The sequence below is a fragment of the Podarcis filfolensis genome (genome assembly GCF_964270895.1).
Source record: "Podarcis filfolensis genome assembly, chromosome: 4".
NCBI classification, from domain to species: domain Eukaryota; kingdom Metazoa; phylum Chordata; class Lepidosauria; order Squamata; family Lacertidae; genus Podarcis; species Podarcis filfolensis.
The window spans coordinates 68,343,074-68,366,305 of NC_139607.1; the positions used below are offsets into that span (position 1 = coordinate 68,343,074).

A 23,232-nucleotide genomic window follows, 5' to 3' on the forward strand; every position below is an offset into this window, starting at 1 on the left:
TTATGAATAGTACGAGTACGGATAGCAATTTGAGATGTATGTTGTTCCCTCTATCAAACTGCTCTTCTTAGAAAATAAAACAGCGTGATCCAAAACAGATACCCACCAACTTGAAAAGACTGCATGAGGAATCTTGAAAACAAATGGAAGTCAACTGCAGTAGCCTTTAATAGAGGTAGCATTATTAGAATTAGTTGTAGAACAGAGTGCAGCTGAGAGGCATAAATACACAATAGTACAAGGCAAACCTGACAATCATTATAGTCTTTACCACATTTTTCCTTCAGAGATTAAGAAAATATATAACTCCCTCATGTGGCAATAATGCCCCCTTTTTTCTCTTTGATTAACCCAATTCCAAGGCTATTCCCTTCAGCACAAAAAAACAACACTTTTCTTGCAGTTCCTAAGCACGGAGCACATTTGAAAAATTGTTCTATTCTAATGCTTCACACTAAGGGTAGCTTCAACCAGCCCCCTCCCCCTTCTCAACCCCCACAGATAATCATTCACTGAGAATACAGTGCTACTCAGTTGTCTGAAAGGGTTCAGTGTGCAATGGACAGTGATGCCACTATTGGATCAGAAAACTAAATTTTTACAGCCCGTTTCAAATTCAGTCAGTAGAAAACACACAGCAATTCCTTATCACCCCAGGCAACAATGTTGTGTTATAATCTCACTACATAGGGACCCCCAAAATCTGCAAAACGGGCTCTGCACAAGGAACACCTGTGCTCTGCAAGCATGTAGATTTCCCCCAGTCCCAACAGTCCATGTGCAGTTCCAGCCCTTAACCAGAAACTTGCAAAGACAGCAGGATGTAGATGACATTTCGTTTGGAGCCTATCCTTTTTCCAAGCACATGTTGCGTGCCAGAGACGACTCTCAGACCTATTCCTCTTGTGAGCCTCTGAGCAGAGACAACGACGTTTCTCTTTTTAAAAGATTGAATGGACCCTTTGGGATGCACCATTTTTAAAAACTGATAGGCATTTTCCACCCTGTGTATGTTCCCCTCGCTGAAGCGCAATATACAACTTGTACTGGTTTGCAGGTGAATATATGGAACGAGCAGCTATCAAGTGACTAGCAGCTACATTTATGCTACGTAAGCTGTTTAGAAAAAAGCAGCAAAAGTCACAGAGGCCTGTATATCTCTGCTGCCTTCACCACATCCACAACACTTTGTAAATCGGTTCTGAAAATCATTGACTGAACTGTAATCTGGACAGCGAGACAAAGAAAGAACTCCTTTGCTCATAGCTTTGGGATATTGTATTAGTAAAAAAGCATACTATATCTTCTTAAATAAATATATCCTATTTGTGGAATCACAGTACAATCCAGGGAAAAATACTGTCATAAGTACAACAGCATGATATAAGCTCCACAAGATTTTACATCAAATTTGGTCTTGTATCTGGAATACAACCTAATGGGAGAATCAAAATCAAATGTACATGTTAAATACTTTGCAGAACTCCCCTTCCCTCCCCCCCCTGTAATACAGTACTAACACAATTACATGAAAATGACATTACAGTATCCTTCTCCCAGCTGATTCTATGCTTGCAGTATCAGCTTCTATGTATATACCTCAAAACTACATGAAATATCAAAGGTCACTAAATAAATAAACAAAAACAAAGAAAATGGGATAGTGCTAAATTTACACACTGAGAAATATATCCTCACTTCCATTAAGAAACCATAGAGGAGGGTAAGAATAATTTGTTTTATCTTATTTAAATTTTTTCTTGTAAAAAAGAAAGACATACACAGGTTCAAATCTAGAGAATATGGTTAAATGCATAAATACTGATAGCTTTTGCTAAGTTAGAATGGGCTTGATAAACTATAATACAATAGAATCAGAATAAACATGAAAGCAGAGAACATAATATTTTGGTTCATTTGAAATAATTAAGGTGCAACATTGCTGTCTCTAAATGAATTCATGGACATAAGTTGATGGGTGACATTGCTGGAATACGAAAATACATGCCACAATTCTTTTTTTAAAAAAAAATAAAAACACAAAACAATGGAAATTTAAAAAAAACAAATAAACAATTAAACAGTACATTGTTGGTTTGAATTTTTCTGTGCTAACAAATTTTCTTTCTACCTGAAATTAGGGACACCCATTCTAACAAATTCAGCGCTACAGCAAATCTCTCTATTGAAATCAAAACATTATTCTGAGGGGGGGGAAGCCACAGGGCACCATCCAGCTGTAGATTCTCTTGCAAAAGCACCACTGAAATGACGGGAAACTGAAGAAAAACATGTATACTGCTCATTCCAATGGGGTTTGTGCAATGAGAACTTTGAAGTGGATTGCGCTTTGAATGGACTATAAAGCTTTGCAGGATTTCTGCTACTCTCAGTGCCTAACTGCTTAAAAATTAAGCATATCTACATAAAGGTTTTTATAAGCATCAGAAAACACTCCTTTTCAGTAAATTGACCCAAATCCAGTCCCTTGCCTAAGGGAAAGTTCATGAGGTTTAAGAAAGGAAGATAATCAAGGTATATTAATTCACATAGAAAAAAGCTAATTTTATGCATCTTTTATAAATGTACCATTCATATAAAGAAATATTTTAGGAACAATATTGAAATTTAAATGGCAGAAGGTGGTACTCCAGCAAAAATGCATCTATTCTAATGGGTTCAACAGAGTTTGTATGTTAGTACGACTGTCAAGATGAAGAGGCTGCACCGTAAGGTATTTGGATTTCAGCTACTTACAATGTTTTAAACCATAGCCAGTACATGGCCTGACATTCCCAAAGCCACCACAATATATGTCCAACAGTATGGCATGATGGCAGCATTTTGTTTTGTTAAAATAATTTAGAAAATGTTAACAAAATCAAGCTATTAAAATAGCACCACATGCTCCAGCAGCATGTGGAAGATTTTTCTACCTGAATTTTCTAAAAAAAAAAAAAAAAGCATTTAACTGTCTCATTCCTGTTGAAGTTGCATTTTTCCTTCATCCAAGTCACCATTTGCATCTTTCAAGAAGTCTGTTTTTGTTGCTGTTGTTTTTACATGGGCTTGAAGTGACACTTTCCTTTTAAGTTGTCATAATTTTTACAATGAGTATGATCTGTTTGATGTTGTTTCTGACACAGACACTGAAATACATGCATTGGTTACAACAATTAAAGGCTAAGCCAAGCAGGTTTCAAGAGTCACTTTTCATATGGCTATTAAATCCAATTACAAAAAAATCCCAAAACACACATCCGTTATCAATTCTGTCAAGTATAAATTAAGAAAGCCTGATAAAATTGTGTAAACTCTCATCATTTAGAGACCTAATCAATAAAAAAGGGGTCTCGCTGAACTGAACACTATCAAAATCCCACCAGAGAGAAGAAGACTCATAGAAAATTATTGCTGGGGTCTGGTCAATAGCATTTGGTTAAGTCTTTGTGCTATGATGCAAAATATGCAGGGAAACATCTTGTGCTGTGGAAGAAGTACCCTGTGTTGAATGTATAACTTCATGTCAAATTCTAATAACAAATGAATATTTTGCTGCTAGGAACAATGTTGCCTCAATCCAGCCAGGGGCTATATGGATGAAGAAACAGGCTTCTATTTGTATGTCCCTAGCTGGATGGGGCACAAACCAGTGTTGTGTGCACAGTTCCCTTTAATGATCCAACAGCTGGGCTGGGGGGGCACTACCCCCAAAGCGAAAATCCTGCCAATCTGCTGTTGAACATCAAACAGCGAATTTGTGGGGCTAACTCTTGAGGGCTCTGTGCACACGCAGCCCTGATTGCTCCAGATGTGCCGTACTGGATCGTAGGCAACTGGTTAAAAGAGAAGTGGTTAAGAAAGAAAAAAGTAAAGAAAGCTGGAATCTGCTCTGGCATGAGATGTGTGCATGGGAGTAAGTTAGAACATATAGAGTAAAGACAAGGAACATGAACTGGAAAGGGATCTGTCTGACAGCCTAAATTTAGGAACATTATTTCTCAATCATCACTCACTTACGCAACACTCAGCACTTAGCTATCCCAAACTATCATTGGCACTTACATACAACCAATGAAGCCAATTTAGACTGTGCATAGTATTTATGACAATTCCAGTGTCTGTAAAATGTATAGTATGTTCATCAGTGTGCATGTCAATTGAAAATTCCCCCGCCCTGCCCCAAAGAGTGAAGTAATACTAAGGTCACTTCTGAACAACATATTAATAGTATTTTTTTTCCTGTTTCACTGCTTTAGTTCCCACATAGTCATTTTAGACCTCTATCCAAAAATAAATGAACCCTCCAAGGCTTGAAAGACAAATCAGTAATCTGCAGAATTGTTCTTCTCAATATGCCAAACCTTTGTTTCAAATCATCCTCATTATTCTATGCTTAATTTAAAAAAAAAAAAACCAAGCAAAATAAAGTCTGTCAACATTTTTTTGCCAATAAACTCTACCATCCTGGTGGCAAATACAAAAAAGTGCAGAACTTATGGGCCATAGGGCCGCGCATACGCCACTAACAATGGTACGCTTGCCCCACGCTTTCTTGAATTCTCCAAGCAGGTTCTTAAATTCACTCTAAAATATATAAATGTAGGCATAACCTATTATATAAACCATCTCCGAACTGAAATCTTCATGTACAAAAAGGACTAAGAATATCTAGTAACTAGTGCAGTGTGTCAGTTTCTCCCCCTTTCCTCTTCTGTATTTTTTTTCTTTTAGAGTAGCTAGTTATTATATGAAACTATTTTCCATATTCTGGCTGATAAAACAGATGCTGTGTGAGCTACAGTAAAGTCTGCCCTCTTCCATGTAACTATGTATTTACCACTTTAAAAACCTTCAATAGAAAGCAAAGCTCCAGGATCTTTTCATTTCTGTTGCTTAACAGAGAAAAAAACAACAACACCCTTGTAGCAGATTCTTGTGCCCCAAACCGGAGGGGACCTGACCCAAGCTATAAGCGAAATCTGTGCTACCCTGAACACAAACCACTCATTTTCAGTCTATGGGTTCCTCCATCACATGGACTGACTAGCATCCGTTGGTAAAGACAAGGCTAGGATATTAGGTAAAGCACAACGTTTTACAATAGGGTAGAGTTTCACTGGTCAGCGCAGGAAAATAAGCACTGGAGCCTGAGGCATTTCTTTTGGCTGTCCATCACATGGGAGAGGCGCCGTTCTCTGATTTCTGCAAAGGAAGAACAGATGGAATGTCAACCCAGAATTAATTTGCAAAGTTACATTTCCAAGCCCATGCAGCAGCCTCTAGTCCCTAAATCCATCTTGACACCTACTTTGCTTTCCCTAGCTACCGACCACTTTCTGGCCTTCTTGATCCTCCATTTCTACTTTAGTATGTGCCTCTCCAAACTCTTTTGGACTATACACCTGCTTCTGGCCCACTTTGACTAACAGCCAGCTTCTCCCCAAGCCCTGGTTCCTAGACCCTTGTCAAAGCCTGACAGATTTATTAATATCTCCTTTAAGGAATCTTTGCATTCTCGATGCTGCTTAAAACCTTAAAAATGCAAACATTTCATTTGGCTAGCAAAGATCACACGTGCTTGGGAATTATAAAGACAATCTCTTCCACTGACTAGGAATCAGGATCCTCAGTGCTCATTATATTTTGAAGTAAGTTTAATTAAAAAAACGAGGAAAGTGCAGTGTTCAGGTGACCTTTGTTCCTGTTCTGTATCACAATCTTACTTTGCATCTGCCTTCTTTCCTTTTAACCTGAGGGATCTGAACTTGACATGCTGTGTCCTGGACATACACACCAATTTTAATTCCTGAATGCATATTCCAAATTTCACTCTGCTGTCTCAGGGTTCGAGAGAGTTAACGCATTACAAACCAACAAGCAGTAGCGAATGGAATGCTGAATGGTCAAATGAATACAAAGGCCTCACTGAAAGCTTGGTCAATAAACACAGCTCCCATCGTGCTCGCTAGTAAAGTGGATTGCTTGAGAGCCTCACTATGGAAATGTATTTTTGTATTATCCTTTCTGTCTCTCTCTTTCCTCCATAAAACAGTTGCAGGAGTCATGCTGAGGTCTGAATTTCAAACAAAATTATGCTGCAAACCTACACACCAAATTTCATTAAGATATCTCTCTGTTCAAGGGAGATATTGTTACGACTGTGCACATGAACTTCTGTTCTGATATCTCTGTCTTGAAAGCAGCTTAGCACAATATATTTTGAATTTCCCTGCTTCTTTAGAAAATGAGTATGCAGTTTGAGTTGGTTTTTGAACTTGGCACACAGAAACTGTGGCTTAAAACCCGTCACCACATACTAGCCTGGTTTCTTGCTATGAACAAATTATGCTAAACTGTCAAGCGAGACTAAAGGGTTCACCTACAAATAAGGGGGGGTCAAAGATGACTGTGGGTTGTATCCAATGCAGCACTTGCCTACCTCCTCCTTCTCAACACAGTCCTTGTAACCCCCTAAAAAGGCCAGGGATGTGAGATGTGAAACCCCCAGGAAAGGTTCAGAAGTGAGAAAAGTTGCTGTAAGGACATAAGCAGGTCCTGCTGGATTAGGCCAGTGGCCCATCTAGTCCAGCATCCTATTCTTACAGGGGCCAATCAGATGCATATGGGAAGCCATAAGACCTGCACCACCAGGTGGTACTTCCAGGAGGCTAGGGAAGAGACTTACCATCATCGCTCTTCCCAACACTTGCTTTTTGGTGCTGTCAGTCTGTTCTGGATGAGAGATGTAGGAGCCAGCCGTATGTCACCTAGCCTGTAGGCCAGCTGTATGTCATGTACCAATCCTTTTTGAACTGTATTTAAGCCAGGCTCCTTGGAGTGCAACAAGACCAGTACCAGAAACTCTATTGTCAGTAAACTTTTGTTTTTGCTTTGTATTTATGTATTTAAGCCTAGATCAGGGTGGCTTTCTCTTTTTTTGTAACATTGTGTTTATTCTGTGTTTGCTAGATTGTTGATTGGTATTGTTTTGAAAAGTTACTGACATTGTATTTTGTATATTTGTATTCCTGGTGTTCTCTATTTCAATGTTTCTAATGTTTGCTCCAAGCCGTTTTGGGCACAGCTTGTTGTGGAAAAGTGGCATATAAGTAAAAGCAATCAATGAAGCCTGCAAGCATCACCTGAGCACAGCTGCACTCTTCCTTTTTGCAGTTTCCAAAAGCATACTGCCTCAGGTGGCAGCAGCAGGAATGAGCACAGCCTTCCTGCTCACTAAACACCCCCTGTCCCAACTGCCAGGCCTGTCCTGAGGATTCCTTGGCCCTTAGGAAAGCTTTTTAGGAGCCACGGGGCTGCAGCGGGGAGGAAGGGAAGGGAATTCTGCTTGTGTGAGCTCATCTTGCATGAATGCTGCATTGGACACAACAGTGTATGCAAGTAATATGTACCAAATAAGGTGCTCTTAAGTAGATCACAGCAGACAGTTCAAGTGCTGCTTGATCTGGGTGCTTTATTTCAAATAGAAGTACAGATGCTACAATGAAGAGTTGTTACAAGCCAAAGGGGTGAAGAAAGCACATACTGACCTGTGCACATTTTCCATCGCTGCTACCTCTGCTAGAGCAGCTAGGCTAAAGAATGCAGAGACAGATGGCATGTCTGGTGTAACACTATGACCTTCCTCCAATTCACTGTTTTGCAAGGATTCCTCGCTGCAGTCCATCCCTATACTCGGTGCTTTCAGAAGACTACTCTGCAGTTGCTCCTTTGGTTTCTCTTCTATAGTGAAAGCAAAATGTAAACTTTAAACAACAGCTGAAGGGACTCCTAAAGCTGTAAGGATTGGAGACATACATTCCTCCCTCCCTGCTCAAAATGTCCGGCCTTGTTCAGTGCTTCTTCCTTCTCTGAACAGGTACTGTTTGGGACACAAGGTGGGGGCAGGAAAGAGGCCAGACTACAAACTGATGCTCAAAAACTGAAAATATATTCTCTGTAACAGACCCATATTAGTCTTTGTCAAGAGTACAAACTGCTTTGAGGCTTTTTACAATCAAGTGGTATATAAGTTTTATGAAATAAATAAATGCTAACTAGAGGATGCCTACAAGCAAAGAAGGCACTGAATTCTCCTTCCTTCTCTTCTGACAATAGCTGTACCCTGTAGAGGCAGAAATACATCTCCCAGAGGAGAACTTAGGACTTGTTTGTCCTCAACCCCAAACTCCATTTCCTGCCCACCCAGCCCTCAAATCATGTTTATTTTTAAGAAACAAAAACAAAAGAACAAGTATTTTGAATTTTGAAAACTACCTAGAAAAAAAATATCAGTCACATTCTTACCCAGAACTTCTGCTGGTGAGACTCGGCCGTCTGCAGTTCGAACCAGGTGCGTGATCTTGGTTTTCCTTGCTTTTCTCTTCTGGCTGCCAACCAAAGGTTCTTGCATTGTCGCAGACTCTGCAGTATTTAGGAGAGACACAGAATTCTGATTTTCCTGTACTGACCACTGCATGGTTGCTGCTACAGTAGCTTCCCTTTCTGCCACTTCAATCTTACAGACAACCCCTGTTGTTAAATGTGACTGTGCTGATCACAACATAGGCTGACAGTGCTGAGAGCAAAGGGCAGCCTGGTCCTTTTCCCCATGTCCAACTGGGGATTGGCACTTCCGCAACCGACCACCCACAGCACTAACAATTTGTCAGGAGTCAAAGGTAAGTGTAGGAGTGCGCGCGCACACACACACACACACACACACACCATGTCAGATGTGGGCTTCTATTTAGGCTTGCAGTATAGGTGGTCAGAAGTTTCTGCCTGTCAACCTCTTCCATTGAAACAAGGCAACTATTCCCTTGATTGCATTATTGTTGTTCTGCAAGTGACTTTTTGTTGATTAACACGCACAATCCGCCAACAGTTAGTGGTGGCTAAGTGCCACAGAAATCAAGTGAAAGAGAATCAAGAAATTCAGAATGCCTCCATGCTAGACATTTGGTCTGAAATTGCCATCTTTTCTACATTCACTTTTTTTTTTTTTGAGTTGAGATTGTTGCCAGCCTGTTGCATCCTAGTATTTTCAATACTGTCTACTAATCTTTTTTTCACCACTGTTACGGTGATTTCCCCCCTCATTTCAAACACAAGTGCAGAGGTAATCTATCTACAATGAACAGGAAAAGTACTATTCTTTCAACACTGAAGTGAGGGAGATAACTACATTTAAAAATAAGGGTATATATGTTGATTTGTGTGTGTGACTACAATAACTGTTAATTAATCCTGACACCACCGGGGTGGTGGTGTTTAATTACAGGTTTCTTCCCCACAAGAGGAAACCTTCAATGAAATATACAGGAGACCTTTGCTGAATCAAAGTTATTTCTGAGTAAATATTATAGAAGCCTATGGTTAATATAATGGAATATTAGGCGCCATTTCTAGCTGATTGGCAGAAAAGCAATAACAGCACAACTTAGCATGGAAGCAAACTGTAGTTTCACTGATTTCGGTGGTATTCAGTCATTGGAAGATTGTGGCCAATCTCTCTCTCCCTCTCTCTAAATAAAGTATTTCCATTTCAAATGCACAAACAAGATATACTTTTATTTTGTTACTCCTCTTATCATCCATGTGCAATAGGGCATGTTTCTGTTTATATTTCACAAGCAAGGTCTCAGGATGAGAGATTAAAAAGCTTGTTCAAGACTACCAAATATGCCCAAGGCTAATCTTACTATTTGCTCAACCTAGAACAGAAAAGAAAGAAGTTTTGAAAAGCTGTAAAAGAAAAAAATTTTTTTTTAAAGCAAACTATTCTTAGAGGTTTATGCAGTTAAAATAGTAAGCAGGCAAAACTGAAGTATTTTTAAATAAAACAGTAGCCCTTCTTTCCTGAGGTATAACTTGCCTGTCCTCTTCCCACATAGAACCAGGCATCAATGGAAAAGCAATAAGCAGAATGTGTGAAAATTCTGACATGATCAAATAAAATATGTATCTTTGCTCAAACATGCATACATTAAGTGAAGTGAGACTGTAAGAGCTTCTGGCCTAGCAGGGTGGCTGCTAATAACTGGGAATGGATTATCCAGAAGCCTCTCACCTTTGTTAGATTTCTGTTGGTCTGTTGAGCAGCTACCAAGCTTCTTCTTTTTTCTTGGAACAGATGCACTTTTCCGGTCAAATGTGACAGGACTGTATTGAGGGAGGCTGTTGAATTTTTTCTCAAATTCTTCCTCCAGCTTTGCTAAGCTAGAAAATGGAAGGCAAAAAAAATGTTGTCGTTACTCTTTTTTTGATCAACAAGATGGAGCCACAGGTCAGACCATGTGGAAATACTTTTTTAAAAAAACAAACAGCTTTCCACATGCAATTGTGCCTACAATTTCAAGAGTCTGCCACACTAGGGCTAATACCTCAATCTTTCAGAAATAAGTCCCACTGAGTCAATGGCACTCACTTCCAGGTAAAAGGAGGTTTCATTTGGAATTTTGCTTTGATTTACTGGGATTTCCTCAAATATTCATAGATTATTATTTTATTTTTAGAACACAGAATTTACTGCATTTTGTTAATAAATTGCAATCAGCTGTGAGACAAACTGAAACACGGATATGGTCATAAAGGAACAATATTATTAAGAAAAACTGCCAGGTAAGCTTTGGGAAAATGAAAATCATATTACTATATATTAAAATAATACTATTAAAATGGACAGTTACTTAATCATTTGCTGTGAAGCCTGTAATAACAACATAAACCAGTAAGTCACTTTTATTCAGTAAAATTGTACAACAGTAAAGAGCAGTAAAGCTTTTATGATGCTGTTCTTGCGTGGATCATTACTTTGTTTTACAATATAGTGCAGAACAATCCTATACATACTGACTTGGAAGTATGTATCCCACTGTATTTAGGGGGATTGTGTTTTAAACAATTTTTTAAAAATCACTATATGGTGTGAAAAAAGATGGGAGAAGTACCTGGGAGGAAGTCATATACCAGGAATGGGACTTAGGTTGCCATCCAAAACCCTGATCCCCCATGGGTTTTGTGTGTGTGGACTGGGCAGAGGCTTCCCTCTGCACAGCCCAAAACAGCCATGCCAGTGTCACTCTTCCAGCACTGAGCTCCCCATTCCACCCAACTAAATCATGAGTGGGCAGAAGTACTGCTGGTGGGATTTGAATAGAATGTGGCATGGAATGGATCCTGAGCTGGCCCCACTGCTGTTACGTGATTCCAGGCAGGTAATAATAATAATAATAATAATAATTCTATTTATTTATTTATTTATTCATTCATACATACATACATACATACCCCGCCCATCTGGCTGGGTTTCCCCAGCCACTCTGGGTAGCTCCCAACCAAACATTAGAAACATAATACAGCATTAAACATGAAAAACTTCCTAAACAGGGCTGCCTTCAGATGCAGAGCAGCATTTTGTCTATCTACCACCCTGGTGTTAAGTGGCAAGGCTGTGGATGTTGCTATGCTGCTCTATCCCATCCCACTGCTGCCTGACTAGGATTATGGAATGCACTGTTGGGCTACAATTCTATGCCCATTCTCCTGGAAGTAAGTCCCATTGAACTCAATGGGTCTTACTTCTCAGTAGGTATGTAAAGGACAGCACTCCTTGCTTCCAAGTAATCATGCACAGGATCGGGCCACTAAATGTACCCAAAGAATGAGCAGCTTTACATGACTTTTGATTTAAAGAAGGTAGAAGGCAATTGTGGGGAAAATTGACAGGAACTAGATAAAGCATAATACAGTTGTATCTCGGAAGTCAAATGCCTTGCGACGCGAACGTTTTGGCTCCTGAACGCTGCAACCCCGGAAGTGAGTGTTCCGGTTTAAGAACTTTCTTTGGAACCCCAACATCTGATGCTGGTTCTGTGGCTTCTGATTGGCTGCAGGAGCTTCCTGCAGCCAATCGGAAGCCGCACCTTGGTTTCCGAACATTTTGGAAGTCAAATGGGCTTCGGGAACGGATTCCGTTTGACTTTCGATGTACAGCTGTATACATTTTTAAACAACACAGATATTTCACCATAAGGTCTGGTTTAGGAGAGACAGCTTTACAATGGAACAAGAAGTTCCACAAGGTTGTTTAAAAACAGATTGGATGCCACAAGACAATCTGAATTCATATACAGGGGGTGAGAAATTTTAGGTTCACAATGTTTGAAAAAATGTCATTACAGTATTTATTGAATGCAGACAATGCATCATTAATTTAATGGAATTCAATAGAATTACAAAGGTTATTGAATATTTTTGCAGATTACTGTGGGACAAAGAATCTGGGTATTATTCCTAGCAAATAAAAAAATATGATACAGGGAAAATTAGAAAAGGGTTGACTAGTTTTTTTAGCAAAAAGAAATAGGATGTGATTCTTCATATAGGAGGGGGAAAAAATCAACTTGCGAAGACAGATTATCTCTCCCTACCTCTCAACAACAGAAAGAAGATAATTAATGTTAGGAATCCAAGTACTTTACGGTGAGGCAGAATCAAAAATCCCTTACCCAGTGGTGCATTATAGGAATGGAAATATTGCTTGCCAGTAAGTTAATCTTCCTTGTTTGTTTGAGAAATGAAAACTCCCAGCCTCACAATGGAGTATAGCTAGTAGTCTGTTCCATTAAGAAGTTATGAAGATGAACACCTCTGTTTTATCAGATCAGTTAAGCATAATGTATTATTGGTTTTCCCTGTAGCTATGAATCATTCAAACAATGGCTTTAGACTAAGTCTCAAATGGGAAAGTGGCTCAAAAGAAATGGTGAATTGGCTCCAATTCAACAACTGCAATTTGTGGGTGAAAACATGTATTTGGCTACACCAGCATGCAGGAGTAAAGACTATACCAGCAACCTGATAACACATCCACACACACACTCTAAATTTGTAGGGATTCCTCACCCAAGTATGTGTGCTTTACTAGGTAAATGTTTATCCATGGTATGCAGCTGTGAATATGTAGCCTTCCAATTTTTATTATTATTATTATTTGAGCAGGGTATCTGCAACCTTACATAGAACGAATGAAATCAGATCCAATTTTAGAGTATCTGGATTTGACTAGAGTTCTCCACTCCTACAAAGGATTGACTCTTTAAAAGCAGATGTCAACAAAAAACGAGAGCTTATTCACTACTGGTGCTTTTGTTGAGTCCCCCCATTTGTGAACTTCTGTCACGATTGCTGTAATGACAATTTTGGTTGACCTACTTCTAGTCTACTGTACGCATCTGTACAGATACTGTTAATCATTTTACATATATCAATCGTCTATGTGCTGTATTTCTAGTAAGGCTTAAGGCTAACATGGGAATAAAAATGGGCTTGAATAGGTGATTCAACTCTGGAGAGTTCAAGCCTTCTAATTGAGACACAGCCAATGGAATGAGGTTGGTAGGGGATGCCTCATGTGATGGGGCTGTGGCTTTCGACTGCTAGGGAATGCAGCCCCAAATAGGAGGTAAACTCTGTCTAAGGCTAAATATCAGCACAAGACTGATAGTGAACAAGAACCATAGAGGAAAGTGGAAAATAACTTTGAATAGGTGATTTAATGTTGCATTCCTTTTGTTAGAAGACTATATTTTACTAAAGTGACATAAAGCAGTCAACCTATGAAAATGAGGCAATTTCTACTTGCTTTAAAACCAGCTTGAAAAGGTTTGCATACTCAAAACGGCACACTTGCACATTACAGCACTTACCCCACAACTATTTCTTCCTTTGGCTTAGGTTTTTTAAGCTTTTTGTTCCCACTTGCCCCACCAGGGGAAAATGCCCAGCTTTCTTCATTCCAGCATCCTTCATGATCAGAGCTGCCGCCTTTTCCTGAGCTTCGTTTCCCTAGCAAAGACATTAGGAGACATAGAGCCTGTTATGGAATCACGGGACATAAAGACAGAAGGAAGCTGGGCAGACAGGCAGGCAGATGGGCACCTACACTGGGACCTGCAAAACTCATGCAACTTAAATTATTATTGAACGTTGCAACTCCCAAGCAGCTCCTCATATCTTTGTAAAAGTGGTGTGATTAAATTAATTATCCTGAATCTCAAAGTACCTTTACCTTGTTAAGGCTGAGTCTGTCAAGGAAAAACATCAGATTTAAGCAACCAAATTAATCCATCACTTTTAAAAATGATTTTTAAATCAATTCCTATTTTCAACAAAAGCGCCCAAGGCGATGGACGTGACTCCTATTTTGTACAGTAGGCTACATTCCAGCTATGTGAATATCGGGTTTTTGCAGCCATCATACACAAACAAGCACCCCATCCTGGCAAGCAAGAGGCATTATCACAGTTTCAGCCATGCAAAGGCACCCGGGGATGGTTTGGAGCATGGCTACTGAGGGGGTGTGGCCTGAGAGCTTGGCAGCAGGGCTGCATTTGGCCTCTGGGCTTGAGGTTCCCTACCCTTGTTCTAGGCTTTTGCCACTGTTCTTTCTTGTGCTGTTGGAAGAAACTCCAGATCAAGATGATAACACAGCAGCAGTCACTGCCCTATATCAGACATGCCAAACATAGGCAGGTTAAAAGCCACGTACCTCTGTCAACGTTGGCACGCAGGGATGTCAGCATCCCTTCTGACACCAGAGTTTTGTACAGAGCACCCTTACAAGCTCTCTCAGATTTCCTCGAGCCACATGTCTCTGTCTTTTTATTACAGTCACTGTCCTCGGTTTTGACCTGCTCTGGTAAGCTTTGTGGCATCATCTCTTCCGTTGGGGTGAGCGGTTCCGATTTGATGATTTCGGGTACCTCGCATGGCAGTTCCTTGTTGTCGGCAACGTCAAAAAAATCTGGAGGCTTTGATTCTTTGGTGGTCTCTACACATTTTTCCTTTAGAGCTCTTTTCTCTTTCGACTTCACTTTTTTCTTTGGTAACTTTGTTTCCAAGATGTTCCCCTTCGCCGTTGAGGAAGGGCGGGCTTTCTTACGGGGCACTTCTGTGAGTCTCTCTGCCCCCCAGTCCCCTTTTGCAACCGCTTCAATAGTATAAATGACGCTTTCAATGTCTGACTCAGAAGACTGCCTCTTTTTGCAAGCCTTCTTAGGAGTACATTTTTCAAGTGCTTGCTGGTCCGGCTTATTTTTCTTCTTCTTTTTCTTCTTTAGCTTTTCCGGCTTGCTTAATCCTAAGGTGCTGATGTCAGCCATTGTCAGTTCTTGGGAATGGCATACAGAATCCTTTGCAATTGTGCTGTCAGGTCCAACTAATGTCATGCTGTCCAAAGAAGGATCTGCAATGTGACTGCATCTTGTCACCTCCTCAGACGTTCCAATCTTTGTCTTCTCATGCTCTTGGCCCTTCACCTTATGAGATTTTTCGATTTTTACTTTCACCCTCTCTGGTTCTTCAACTTTGATCTCCTCTGGTGCTTCCAAGGCTTTGATAATTCTGGATGCTTCTAGCTTTCCCTTCCCGGGTTCCCTCACTTTTACTTCCTCTGAGGCAAGGCACATCTAAAACAAGGGTAAAACATTAATTTCACATTTCTAGTGCAATGCTGGGTAAGAGCTTTGTGACTTGTTCTAGAAAAACCACCCTTGTTCTTGGCAGTTCAACATTACACAGCCTATATACTTGCAGCTGGATTACCAGACAATGGGGAGCACATCCTAATAGCATCCTAATAGCACAATGTGATAACCCTCACAATTAGAGCCCTATGGAAGACCAGGGTTTGAATCTCCACTCAGCCATAAAACTCAGTGGGTGACCTTGGACCAGTCACTGCCTCTCAGCCTAACCTACTTCACAGGATTGCTGTGAGGATAAAATGGGGAGGGAAGCACCACCATAAGCTCTTTGGAAGAAAATGTGGTGTATATACTTATTAAATAAATATTGTCCAGCATTCATGGGTCCTATAATTAGCATTTACACTCCTCTGTGAACAGATGCAGACTGCCTCCCACCAACAGGCTCCAGGCATCATACCTGGGTCTCCTTCAACTGGCGCCTCTTAGCCCAATATTAGTTGAAGCCTCTGCCTGATTTGCAGTGGCCTTGGTATCAGGAGGAGACCCAGGAATCCTGAAATTTGCTTTTGGACCTGCAGGTGGAGGGACATCCCCTGGAATGAAGGGAATGAGGAGGTTTCTTATGTGTTTTACGTGGGGCGGGAGGCTCTTCTCTGGACTGTTTCCCTTCCTCCAACTCAGAAACAGAAGAGGATAAGAGGAAATTCCCCTCACTAGAGTTCAAGAGGGACCTGGGAAGTCCTTGATCTTGGATCCTCATAAATAGAGCCTGAGAGGGCTGAATGAGTCAGGCACTAAACGTTTTGGTTTTCCTAAAGGTAAAGGTCCATTAGGTCCAGTCGTGACCGACTCTGGGGTTGCGGCGCTCATCTCGCTTTATTGGCTGAGGGAGCCGGTGTACAGCTTCCGGGTCATGTGGCCAGCATGACTAAGCCGCTTCTGGCGAACCAGAGCAGCGCACGGAAACACCGTTTACCTTCCCGCCGAAGCGGTACCTATTTATCTACTTGTACTTTGTGCTTTCGAACTGCTAGGTTGGCAGGAGCTGGGACCGAACAACGGGAGTTCACCCCGTCGCAGGGATTTGAACCGCCGACCTTCTGATCGGCAAGTTCTGATCACCCGCGTCCCCTAGTGGCATATAAAAGTAATGTTAAACTGTACTATTGTCTATTAAGCCAGCCACCCGAGGCTGCAGGGGAAAAACTGGCTCTAGCCAGTTCCACTCCCATGGCCAGAAGAGGGGCAGCAGTGGTGGAAAGCGGGACTGCCTGCAGCTGTACCTGCATTCTTGTAAGGAGCAATATCTGTGAAGCACAATAAAGCGAAGCACTTTAAAATAAGGTGTCCCTGTACAAAGTTAAATGTGCTTAACCCACTGACTGTAGTGGGCTGGAGCACCCTTATGTTCATATTAAACTGTGGCAAATATCTTCTTAAAGATGCTAAAAGAAATACTTGAGAAAAGTGGCACTGTCGTTTGTTAGTTTTTAACCTGATGGTGTCATCCTCTGAATTTGAAAGCAGTGGTGCTATGTAAGCCACGCTCATCATGATCAAGTGAAAAAAGACTGTACGTGTAAGAGGATTTTACAAAGAGTGCCTTTGCTTTCAGCTGCTTTCAGTTCAATATAAAACCCAAGTGTAATTTAGATTTGCCTTGTCTAACCAAAGAAGAGAAAACAGCCGCCTCTATATGTATTCATTTATCATTATTTAAATAGAAGCAAAATCTGTGATTGGAATATGGTTAAAACATGTACAGTAGAGAGGATTTTACACTGCATGGACCTACTCAGGGCACAGTGATCCCACTCATTGAAAATAAAGCCTGTTCTTCAAAATATCCTAATATTTTAGCTCTCTTTCTTGGTCTCCCTAGGGAATGATGGAATGGTGGGAACTGGCTTTTATAGAGACTACTAACTTGATACATGCAGGTTGTGGTTGCATGAGAGTCATGGGCTCCTCTACTGGACAATGCATGTTGCATCACTGGAAGAAGCAGCACAACTCTCTCACCATGCAATTTTCATTTTGTGAACTTTTCCACGGAAGATATAAAGCATTCTTTAAAACCAAGAACAAAAGAATTAAGAGGAGTATTTCACATATTGGCTGTTGCCTACTACCCAGTGCACTACTGCACCTTGAAGCTAGCAGTTCTTAACTTGCCGCCTTGGCTCTACGGAGACTGTGTGCCTAATGGTTAGACAAGGTAAATCTTGTTCCTTGGCACCAACGTGGTAATTTACGGTTCTATAAACAACAATGCTAATTATGACTGTACTACTGCTCCGCTTCCCAGACCTTGGCAACCAGCATCATTCAGTAGTAATTAAGCCACAGGATTTTAATACTACCTCTGCCAACTGAAACAATGCCGATGTCCCACACTGCTTTGTTAATTCAGGAGGACCTGAATGGGATGTACTTGATGAAATCTAAAGTAGAAACAAAGAAAGCAAGGGGTGGGGGAAGATAATATCACAATGTCACTGATAAAAGTTGTGCCTCCAAGCGCAATGCAAAATGTCAAAGGAAATTTCAAATTCCACAATCACACTTGGAAGAGCTGGGGATCCAAACAGAGAAGAATTATACAAACAGAGAAGAATTATATAAAGAAATATTATGTTAATACTAGAAAGTAATTGAGTAACGCTTTCAAGTATGGCATTCAGTTCCTGGGTTAAACATTAAAGAATTAGGCCATCACTAAGGAGATTGTAGTTCTCGAAGCTACAAACATGAGTCTGACCAAACTGAGGGAGACAGTGGAAGACAGAAGTGCCTGGCGTGCTCTGGTCCATGGGGTCACCAAGAGTCGGACACGACTAAACGACTAAACAACAACAAGGAGACTGTAAAACTACAGGACAAGTGTTTCCTTTAGTGTAAACAGATATATCTTCATTGACCGTCTATGTTCAACTCACTAGAGCTGTATCAGTTTACACAGTTGTAAATCAGGCCATCTTTACCTTTGTATGGTAGTTTGGATCCTCCCATTTTACTTGAAAGGCTGGTGGCGAAATGAGCTAATTTACAAGTGTGATTTTGTAACAAGGAGCTAGGTATCTTGGCAAAAAGTAATAACTGTTTTGCTGTGCAAGAATATATACCCTTGTGCAACACATTGGTTACCTGGGGTCATGCTTTTGCAACTAATCTAGTCCGAATGAACACATATAGGATCATGAGAGCAAGCACTGCCACCTATCTAAACACGTGAACGCCATGCAAACATTCAACTGAATGCATGTAGATTCTCCCCTCCATGCATGTTCCGTCACTCTGGATATGTCACGAGAATACAAGCATTGTATCTGGATATTAAGTTACAGTGGTACCTCGCAAGACGAATGCCTCGTAAGACGAAAAACGCGCAAGACGAAAGAGTTTTTCGTTTTTAGAGTTGCTTTGCAAGACGAATTTCCCTATGGGCTTGCTTTGCAAGACGAAAACGTCTTGCGAATTTGTTTCCTTTTTCTTAAAACCGGGCGCATTGCTTGAAGAGGTGCAGTTCCGTGCTTCGCAAGATGAAAAATTCGCAAGATGAAGAAACTCGCAGAACGAATTAATTTCGTCTTGCGAGGCACCACTGTACACAAATGCAGCACATGTACCATACAAATATATGTGTCTCTGAAATGATTTGGTCAAGGTTCCTAGCTACCTGTACTCACATCTGTGTAAACACATTTCTGTATGCTACAATATATGGAACCACTCCAAAGACTTTTTGTTCTACAGGAAATCAAGAGAATAATTTATGAAGGTTTATAAAACATGGAAGTCTCACATTCCTCCTATATATAATGTCTGAAGGCTCCCAGACCCATCTTTATAACCAAACAGATAGTTGGCTCTTTAATGGTTCGTTTAGTATAAGGTGAACAAATACTGTAGTCAACTTCAACATGGGAAACAAACTTTCCAGACTGCCTGCTACATTAAAGTAGGCTCTTCGGAGTAGAAATGCTATTTTCCCTGTCTGGTTTCTAGGAAACTGAATGACAAGCTACAGAAAATTCTAAGTTTTGCTGGAACCTATGGGCCACAGAGCCACTTCGCATGTTGCAGAAAAACCAGCTCCCTGAATTACAACAAAATGTCAATCAAATCTTTTCTGTCCCATTCAAGGGGAGATGTAAGTGTAGCAAGAAGCAGGAAATGCTCAGGTGGCAGTTTCTGTACAGCTATCCCCTTTCAAACTTACAGAAAATATGAGACTGACAAGCTGTGAAAATGTGGAGACCTAGCTTTATCTGTCATATGGGAAAGCACATCTCAGGCACATTTAATTCTTTTTGAATTGCACCTGTAATTTCATTTGTATATGAAAACATAAAAGCTATAAGAAATACATCTTTGCAGAAATCCCATGCTTATCTACACAGCTCCTTCTTCCAACACCTTTTGCTAAAAGATACTTCTGGTGTCAACCTTCTGCAGTCCGTATTAAATTCAAAATATTATTAATAAAAATATACCTTTTCTTTTCTTTTCACACACATAAAAAAGGTGCCTTACCTCAGCGAACTGGAAGAGTGCTGACTTCCTACACTGCTTTATAGGTTCAGGACTCGCCAACTGTGAAGAAAGGGATATGATTTTTTTTAAACAAAATGCAGAGAAAGTCTCTTTCAACAATGGGTGAGGCAGACAGGCAAGCAGACAGCTGCCCTTTGTGACATTTTAGTTTGTCAGTATCAACACAATAAGCTGTAGCGTTGTTGATGTGGATTCTGAGATTCCACAGGATACAAAGGCATCTCTGCACATCATTCTGCTATTTTAACTAGTCTCATGGTTGAGCGCGAGAAGAAAGGACACCTTTCCTATTAGCCACATCATTTGTTTTCACTGGAAAACAACACAGCCACTGGGTAAGCAAAGGGGTGATAAACATATGGAGATGACAGTGAAGAGTGTCATACTGTATAATGGAGTATGCATGACTGACAGGGGACTTTTATTCCTGGGCTAAAGGTTGTCCATTATGAATGACACATGCACTTGATGGTATCATTCCTTTCACAAAGACTTAACATTATTCTCTCCTACGGTGAAAGGGATAAAGAGAAAGGAAACATATGAAGAACACCCAGGCTGAACAAAAACGCTGTCTGGGACGACTGCCAAGAATCCTCAGGCATTCTGGGTCCCAGGGCAACATAAGACTGTTGTGCTGCTGGATTTTTTGCATGTTTACAGCCACTGTACAATTTTTACTGCAACAGATTGCTTTCCGCGTGCAAAGTACAGCAATACTTTTCTCAGTGGGAAATTTGAAAGTTGGGAGGGGGTAAAAGGAAGGAAAAAAGGGTAATTTTGGCATACAAAATGTGCCGAAGATGTCCAGAGGGAATGATAGCTTTGCGCTAATAAAAGACACATGGGTTCCAGTAGCTGAAATAAGGATTTTGTGCGCTCCTCTCTTGAATAATCTAAAAGCAAGTACTCTGCCATGTTCAGGATGAAAACCACAGCCTCTTCTCTCGCAAAGAAAGATGTGAATCACTGCAAAGTACTGCTTGGGCTGACTCGGGGGAATAACTCTGCTGAACAAGTTCAAGATCTTTTCTATCAATGAAGTGTCCTCAGAGCTCTCTCCAAACACTCTAATCTGAGGGAAATGAGTGTAGTTCTACGTCCAAAGATAATTCATTTGGCACAAAAAGGATTCTCTTACATTTCCATATGGCTCTGGACTGCTTTATAGCAGAGAATGGCCTCTAAAGTCAACATTACAAGAGCTTATATTGTAAAATATATGATAACCCTCTAATTTTCAGCAACCAATGCACAGCTGATTATTTCCTAGCTTTTCATGCTTCCAGACTTCTATGAAAACTCAGTGTAGATAGACTTGCTGTTCTACATTCTCTCACTGATTAAGAAATGCGTGCTTTAAAATGGTGAATACTCTAGGCCAGGGTTCCTAAACATTTTTGCCATGGCCCAGTTGAAAATTGCTGAGGGTCTTGGCAGACCCTCTGTCTGTTTTTTGAGGGTTTTTTCTTGTCTGTTATAGCAATTGTAATGCACTGTGCTAGATGCTGCATTATTTTTTGATAGCATATTTGTTTCTTTTCTTGTGTGTTGTATTTTGTTGTTTTTCAGTTAGAATTCCATAAAGTTTGGGTTGCAATGCAATAGAATACAATGGGATAACTTGGAGCAGCTGATGAAAATACAATTAAAAATAAATATGAGCATTTAATTTGATGGATGTGCCAATTTTCAACCACAAATCCACAGACGCACCATGTGCCACCTGGATGAAGCCCATAGATCACAGTTTGGGAAACCCTGCTCTAGGCTAGAGGTTTTCACTATGTGTTGCCAGGGCTTCATTGAAAGCTTATAGGGACTTATTGATCCATTAGACAAGCTTCCTTGAAAGAAAGCTTGTCCTATTATTATTGACACTAAGGTCCAGCTTCGAGGGTCTTCTGGCGGTTCCCTGACTGCGAGAAGGGAGGTTACAGGGAACCAGGCAAAGGGCCTTCTCGGTAGTGGCGCCCGCCATGTGGAACGCCTTCCCATCAAGGAAATTAACAAAGGAAATTAACAACTACCTGACATTTAGAAGACATCTGAAGGCAGCCCTGTTTAGGGAAGTTTTTAATGTGTGATGTTTTATCGTGTTTTTATTATTCTGTTGGGAGCCACCCAGAGTGGCAGGGGAAACCCAGCCAGATGGGTGGGGTATAAATATAAATATAATTATAAATATTAATAAATAAATAAATAAATAAATAAGATGATGATGATTGACAGGAATCCTCTCAAAGTGCTGTCCCTTCCTGGAAAGTCTAGTCAGCTCCTTGGTATACTGGAGACCAAAGGACAATGGAAAAGAAAGGAAGACAGCTAGAATGCAAGTGGTAGAAAACTCACTCTAAGTCTGACCAAACATATGTAAAAGCTCATTACCGAGCCTATCCTGTGGCAATGATAGCAGAGAACAATTATTTTCTGCCAGCATGGCGACTTCAGTAGAAGAGCAAGATGGCTGCCCCAGCTGGCATCTTCCCTCTTACTCTGCCTGTCTTCAGACACAATTATAGACCAGCAGCTGGACTGCTTATCTTCATTCTGTTAATTTGCTCTTTTAGGTGCCTCCTCAGGATATTGCTTATTCAACCAGCACTTTTCTGAGCAACATTGTTGGATATTGTTCCTGATAGTTTTGCAGATGGATTCGATGTAATTTTAACGTTTTAACTTTGTATTTTGCATTTATTTTGGGGGTTTTTTGTAATCGCCATGATTTTCTTTTTTAATGCTGGGCGATTGAGACATGCTTTACATAAATGAAAAAATCTTGAGGAGGCTCAAAAAGAACTTTTTTCTAGGGAGAATCACTACAGTGATTCTGTGAACCGCCCTGAGACCTCCAGCTTTAGGGCGGTATATAAATACAAATTCAAATAATAATACAGTGAGATATGAGAACTTTGCTTTAGGCTATAAAGCAATTTTGAGAGTGCAATTTGTAACGCCACATTTTCAAGAGGTAAATTAAGTGTACTTCTCAGTTAGATAATGAGACAAACAGAAAGTTTTCTGGCTATCGTCTTAATTTTAATCCTTTGAGGTTTGTTGAATATTTACAGATAAATTATAAACAGATAAAAACACTGGCATGATTATTGTAATAACCTGCAGCTACGTAAGAGTATATATATAAAGAAGATAAATAAATGAGTAAGTTAATTTGGATAAG

General features: G+C 40.4%; 2 protein-coding genes across 2 annotated transcripts in view; one reads left to right on the forward strand and one right to left on the reverse strand.

Moving 5' to 3' along the window:
• CD47 (CD47 molecule) overlaps positions 1–23,232 on the forward strand; it is a 232,563-nt gene that overhangs the window by 123,358 nt on the left and 85,973 nt on the right. The window lies entirely within an intron of this gene.
• BBX (BBX high mobility group box domain containing) overlaps positions 145–23,232 on the reverse strand; it is a 120,213-nt gene continuing 97,125 nt past the window's right edge. The window contains 9 exon segments of the mRNA XM_083611557.1: positions 145–5,134; positions 5,136–5,205; positions 7,551–7,743; positions 8,308–8,424; positions 10,073–10,221; positions 13,713–13,851; positions 14,555–15,473; positions 17,858–17,938; positions 20,031–20,090. Of these exon segments, the coding sequence (XP_083467683.1) occupies positions 5,117–5,134; positions 5,136–5,205; positions 7,551–7,743; positions 8,308–8,424; positions 10,073–10,221; positions 13,713–13,851; positions 14,555–15,473; positions 17,858–17,938; positions 20,031–20,090 (1,746 nt within the window). The 3' untranslated portion in view covers positions 145–5,116.